Here is a 7,147-nt window from a genome sequence, read left to right on the forward strand (position 1 = left end):
CTTGGCATGTGTGCAAGGAGCAAGAACCCCACACCATATTCACCATCAAAATTATTTACAAACCGAAACACTGTTTTAAAAATCAATTATAATACAAAAAATGTGGAGTTTTCAAAAATCAATCCAGATATTGATCGGAAATATCAGTGATTGTGCAGTCACATCTGATAAATAGTGTAACACCCTGAAGGTTTTATCGTTATATCTCCTAGAACATTCAGAACACAAACATTCATTTCAGAGTCTAAAAATGGTCAAAAATCCAGAATCGAAAATATTTCCATCGAATGTATCAGAATAATTAACTAGTTTCAATACACACGTGTCCTGAAAAGTTAAAACAAATCAATTCAACAGATTTTGAATATGTTTAGAAAGGAAAAATCTGTGTAGGTATTGCAATAATGAGGTCTTGGAATCAAATAACAGCAAAGTAGCTTGACATAAATTTTGACATTATAATGGTTCACCATCGTAGTCAGCATTAATTTAGAAACCTGAGTAAAGGATATTCCTCTATATTTGTAACAAAAATGACGAAAACCCAAAGGTGAGACGAATAAAAATGTTTGAAAATGCGTAGTATGTTATCGTCGTCTCCAGGGAACTACGCTGTAGATATAGGCGTATCTGTAGATGTACAGTATCTTGAAACCTTGACCGGCGACAAATATATAGAAAATACATCCATTTACACACGGATTCCAAACTTTGACGTCATTCTGGAAAACGAAACAAAAAGCAAAAAAAAAACAAACAAAAAAAACAAAAACAAAAAACAGCAACAACAGTGAACTGCCCTGTGTAGTACGTTTCAACATCTTTAATGAAAGGTGGAGATAACGAACAGTGATCAATCTCATAACTCCTACAAGCAATACAAAATAGATAGTTGGGCAAACACGGACCCTTTAATATTATGAAAGAGACGTTACTTGGCCTCAGTGGATTCCTTGGGATGAAGATTACTGGCAATTCATTCAATAGGAACAATACAAAAAATGATCTACAAATGTATATATCGATTTGTAACTAAAGCTTGTCTTCTTAAAGATTTAAATTCATAATGTAAATTCTGATACCGTATTTCTTTGTATGATAAGCTAAAAATAGGGCACCGCTAAATCGGTACATGATACGCCCACATACAGTATTGACCCAGGGATTTGAACAAGTAAGAAAGGATTATCCATAAAAGGATTTCATCGGCGTTGCAATAACAATGTATTTTGCATTAAACAAATTTAAGTCCAAGGGCTGTAACTCCTTCAAAAATAGTGGGACATCATTCCCCTTGTAATATGCACATCTACACATATGTGATCCTCCTTTGTACTAAGTTTCATTGAAATTCCCCAAAGGGTTTAAGAGGAGTTGCGAAGACAAGGTACTTGCATAAAATAAATCTAAAACCAAAGGCCCTAACTCCTTTAAAAATAGTGATGCAGCATTCCCTTTGTAATATGCATATCTCCACACTGTGATCTTTCTTTGTACCAAGTTTCATCAAAATCCCCCAAAGGGTTTAGGAGGAGTTTCGAAGACAAAGTATTTTGATGAGAGGAAACTAAGACCAAGAGCAGTAACTCCTTTTTAAAAAAAAAACATTGGACAGCTTTCCCCTTGCAGTATGCACACATCCACATTGTGATCTTTCGTTGTACCAAAATTCATAAAAATCGTCCAAAGGGTTTAGGAGAAGTTGCGAAGACCTAGTATTTTGAATAGAAAAAATGAAGTACAAGGGCCACAACCCCTTTAAAAACATTGTTCAGCATTCCCCTTGCAATATGCACAGCTCCACATTGTGATCTTTCTTTTTACCAAGTTTCATCAAAATCCCTCAAAGGGTTTAGGAGGCGTTGCGAAGACAATGTTAACGGGAGAGACAGACGGACGACAGCGGTATAGCATAATACGCCCGCATAAAAGTTTTCCGTTTACATGAATGTACCTCAGAAACGGATATCAGTTTGTTGTTCAGCCAGGGACACTGTAAGTGGTACAATTCTCTATACTGAAAGATGTGATAATGGATTAATTCAAATCCCAAACATAACCCCCATGCTTTACCAGATATTGTTAAAATTACATAATGTAACGTATTATGGGACCTTAATTTTTAATTCCAACTGCCATTAAATTATTCTTAAAATATAAATAATTTTTCGTATCATCTGTGAAGAACATTGTACTGTGAATATTTTGAGAGATAAACACAATACAGAGATAGAACAGATACTCACTTTTAATCGGCCCTTGATAAAGGCAAGAAGTAAGGTCTGTGACACGCATTCTGTAACCTTTTACTTGATCAATTTTAATGTGAAGTCATTGACTTGTATAGAATAGAAATTCTCGAGAAATGTATCGCCATTTTGCTATTTTATTTACAGGGTTTTGTTTGTCTGTGGGTCTACCTGTTTCATTTCGTTTTCATCACTGTATTTCGTATGCTTTATGGCGTGGTATTTGTATTACTTCAACAATAGCCCCATGATCTTTGTTTAAGGGGGAATTATAAATCGACATAATGACTGACACCCGATTGATTGATTGATTGTTTTGCTGTTTTCCGCCACACTCAACAATTTTTCAGTTATCTGGTGGCGCCCAGTTTTTATTGGTGGAAGAGAGAACCCAGATACAATGTACCTGGGAAGAGACCACCGGCCTCCTGAAAGTAAACTGAAAAACTTTCTCACTTACCGGCGCGAGCGGTATTCGAACCCGCGCTGACCAGAGGTGAGAGGCTGTGATTTTGAGCACGATGCTCTAACCACTCGGCCACGGAGGCCCCTTACATCCTTTTGAAACTTGAATGAAAATATGAATGTCAGCAGTACAGGTGTAATTTTCCCCCCATCCCATCGCCTAGCTTGGAAGATCGGTAGGCCAGTGTGTCGACTGCTGATCTGTATGTTGACTGCTGATCTGTATATTGACTGCGTTCGAGTTAGCAGTGGTTATGATTTTTTCCCCCAGATTACTTACTTTCTACCAAAACTGCATTTTTTTACTAAATGAAGTAAATTTGAAACTTTTCCATTTCAAAATACTATTGTACATATCCTCCACTTTCCATCCATATCAGATTTCTCTGGTGTGTTATTCCTCCTTAAAATAATCAATTAAATATCAGTAGTGACTAGCAATATTTAGTGACCTAAAAAATGACACTTTCAATTACCAATGTTTCGCTAGATGAGCATAAAATCAATGCTAAATTTGTAGGTTAGGATTTGTGTAATACGAAAACTCTCTGTGTATAACGCGATTGGTCAATATATATCACGTTGTAACTGACACACTATATAATAGATATAAAGTCAAGTAAGGTTACAGTGTTTTCTGATTGTTAAGATAATCCAACATGTATTACCTATTGATTATCATGTATTTCATGTCATCATCACTCAAAGTTGAAAGTCTAAAGTAAGTATAATATTCGTACAAAATGCAATATATTTATAGCGATCTTTATAAAACATCGAGTAATTTTTCACAATTGTCTGTTCAATATCAGTCCTTCTGTTCAATATCAGTCCTTCTATTCAATATTAGTCCTGTATAAATCTGAAACTACTGTTTTATTTCAATTCGTCAAGTGCCATTCAAATTACGTCCTACGACTCTCTTGTATCCTACCTGTCTAATGGAGCAGAGGCCTCATATTTCTTTAACATTTCCACCTGTGTACCAGCCAATGTAACGCCAGAATTCGAGATACCCGTTATTGGTGGCAAAATCAAATTATTTGTTGACTGGAGAGAAGCAGACGATGAATCGGGAGTTGTTTATTTCAGCGAAACCAGATACACAGACGAAAAAGTGAAAGGTAATATAGTGTGGAATATTCCCGTATGTCCTAAATGTGTCGTATAAAAGGCTTGATATCAAAATAAAGTATGGCATTGACTTATGGAAATTTCGACTACATGCATCATGTACCATCTCAACTGGTACGGCTTGCTTCTGCCAGGCATGCAAGAGACAGTTACATGTATTCAAAGTTAGGTCCTGTGTACCAATGTCTTAAAGATTAAAAAATTAATATTTCAATTAATATGGATTATACATGGGTATATTTGACATGTATAACCTCAATTAACGTTACATTTTGGCATTATATAAATCTATATATAATTAGCCAAAATAATACATTTAACTTTTATTACACCAGCAATATCTTGTATCATGTTTTTTTGTAGATTTGAATGAAGAAATACAGTCACTATGGCTATTCAATGATACGTCAGAGGTATATTGGGGAAAACCCGGCTTCTTCGTGAATAATACTGCCGACACGAAAGGTGTATTTTGTAACTGGACAAAGGGAGAGGGGAAGTATGATGCACTTATACTTACATTTGATCAATTGATAATCCATTATCACCTGCATATGGTGTTTATATATTACAACTGATTTGATGCGCGAGAGCATGTTCTGCGTATGATCATGTTTTAAAAATCGTTTATTAATTGATTGTACATGTATATTGTTTAACGTCCCTCTTGAAAATTTTTCACTCATATGGGGTCATCACCATTGCCGGTGAAGGGCTGCAAAATTTAGGCGTATGCTAAGCGCCCACGGCTCTGAGCAGGGAAGGATTATGCATAATTGTCAAATCTTTACTTCCAACAAATACTTACCTTTCGGAAATGTTTGCATCTATCTATAGTTGGTTAAGATAGGGGCATCTCAAACTTCCTTTTGACATCACTAAACCGTTTTAATACACGTATGAAAATACCGTAATGAATCGTTTTTTGTTTTGTTTTTACAATCTCATATTTCCTATAAAGAATTAAAAATTAATAGAAGGGCAAACAAGGACCCTTGGACATACAAATCTCGGCTGCACTGGATATTTGGCCCCAAGCCTTCACCGAATCTCGGAGCAGTCCTTCATAAATCATGTCTTGAAATTTAAATTAATCTTCAACCGGTTGTAGCAATTAATGTGCACCTAGATTACATTGCGGCTCGCTTCAAATAAGTTGACTATTAAACCAAGTTGATTATATCACTATCAATGCTGCATTACTTATAGTATCTCCACATACCTACATGTTATCGCTATTTCAAACAAGCATTCTGAGAGTATTGCATGTCAATACATAGTCCTCTACCGGTCGCAAAATTACTGGACCGCAACAATATTCAAAGTTCATTATGTAGGTTATGGTAAAGTGGGAAAATGGGGAACCAGGATAAAAAAGACCAGGAAAAAAGACAAATTTATTAGGTTTAAGTCTTTAACCAAATCTGACAATGAACTGTGAAATGTGGGTGATGATGAATAATTTAGCTACATTATTGTATTACTATGCTAGACGTTTTAATGAGTGTAGTACTCTTATCAACAGAAATATGAACTTAGCAAAAAATCAACGGACTGAGACGAAATTCAAACTTGATCTGTAACTTATGGCAAAGCAATATACCAAATGTCAAATGAATATCTGCAAGCACAACAAATACAAAAGTCTGGAAAACAGATAATGCATGTTATTTTTCTAAGTCCAAGGGCCATAACTAGAAAAAAACGACGGACCGAGACGAAATTTGAACTTGATCAGTAACTTGTAATTGCAAAGCAGTGTACCAAATATCAAATACATGTCTGCAAGAACAGAGAAAAAGTGCGGAAAACTGATCTTACGGACAGACGGACGGAGTGTAAACCTAAAGTCCCCCTTCGACTCCGTTGGTAGGGGACTAGAAAACTTAGGTGAATTGTAAGACAACAAATACATGTAACAGCGCGACTCTGCCTTCGCTATTTCGTGAGTTTAGTTCTCTGCTTTCTGGAAAAAGCGTTTCAATGCAGCAATACGAGTGGAAATTCCAAATCTGAAATTGATCCAACCCTTAAAATGAACCCCATATATATAACTTTCAAATGTGGTACGTTTGTAGACTTCTTCAGTGTTGGTATACCATCCACTTGACATTGTGAGGTAACGTTATTACGACATCACAAGGAATACAGGGTCAAAATGAATTTAATATGCATAAAAATAACCAAAGTCAAGGTATTCAAACGCAGCTTTAAATTAACTCATTTGTATTTTTGATTCCTGTCGCAGAATATTGGTAACACAGCCTAATGAACAAAAACAATTGACGTCATTCAAGGAAATTCGGAGTATGCTGACAGCCGGTGAGGAAGTCCGTTGGATCGTGAAAATGGGTGGTTGCAAATGCCCTCCCGATCCGTATGACTGCGGCGATTCCTCTTTTGGTGATACTATCAAAGGTAGGTCATCGTGTTTGATTGTCCCCCACCGCAACGCGGAAGAGAACATAGAAATACCGGTGTCCGTGCATCCGTCCATCCCACTTCACTTTGTGGACGCAACTCCTCAGAAACCGCTCAACAGATTTTCTTCATATGTTGTAGGATTCTTGGTCACTATGTGTAGTTGATCATATTGTGCCACCATTTTGATTCGACAAAATTTACAGAAGTTATGGGACTTTGTTGAATTTGTATATGCTACACTATAGGAACACTTTGTGGTCACAACTCCTTAGAAATTGCTCAACGGATTTTGTTCAAATTTTGTAGGATTGTTCCATTAGTTACCATATGTAGTTGATCATATTGCGCCTCATTTTAATTCGACAAATTTTACAGGCGTTATGAGACTTTCGTGCTTCAACTTTTTTTGCTGTGGTTAGGGACATGGCTACGTGTAGCAATCTTGTTTACTTATACTTTGTAACTTGTGTTTTTTATTTACTACATGCGAAAGGTATTAGTCAGTAGTCACCCGTGGGTATTTCTAATTCTAATTAGCGTTACCATGGTTTGCATACATTGTATCTAGGTAAATATGAATAATATATGGAGTAAATATGAATAACATTTTATATGTAAAAGAAAATGCAAATGTTTTCAAAAAGACATTCACGATAAGAACAATATATAATACATGACACTGTATACTGTTTTCCATATTAGTCAATGTGTTTTGTGTTAAAAAATTTAATATACTCTGACAGAAAGCTAGATATATGCTGTATGGTAAATTCAATCCAAACATGAAAGCAGACAATGTATGTTTACCTGGGGGGGGGGGGGGGGGGACATTGTAATATGAATTGCAGGATGTGTTTTCTTTTACAGATTTCAAG

At 35.9% G+C, this 7,147-nt stretch overlaps 1 protein-coding gene across 1 annotated transcript in view; it reads left to right on the top strand.

Moving 5' to 3' along the window:
- Window positions 1-2,978: 2,978 nt before the first annotated feature.
- The window catches only part of LOC130046258 (uncharacterized), a 4,421-nt gene continuing 252 nt past the window's right edge, over window positions 2,979-7,147 (top strand). Inside the window, exons 1-5 of the mRNA XM_048873417.2 lie at window positions 2,979-3,435; window positions 3,609-3,838; window positions 4,212-4,347; window positions 6,097-6,266; window positions 7,140-7,147. The exon at window positions 7,140-7,147 is cut by the window's right edge and continues 252 nt beyond it. Coding sequence (XP_048729374.1) covers window positions 3,374-3,435; window positions 3,609-3,838; window positions 4,212-4,347; window positions 6,097-6,266; window positions 7,140-7,147 — 606 coding nt within the window. The 5' untranslated portion in view covers window positions 2,979-3,373. The remainder of the gene's footprint in view (window positions 3,436-3,608; window positions 3,839-4,211; window positions 4,348-6,096; window positions 6,267-7,139) is intronic.

The sequence above is a fragment of the Ostrea edulis genome, chromosome 6 (assembly GCF_947568905.1).
Source record: "Ostrea edulis chromosome 6, xbOstEdul1.1, whole genome shotgun sequence".
Classification (NCBI taxonomy): Eukaryota; Metazoa; Mollusca; class Bivalvia; order Ostreida; family Ostreidae; genus Ostrea; species Ostrea edulis.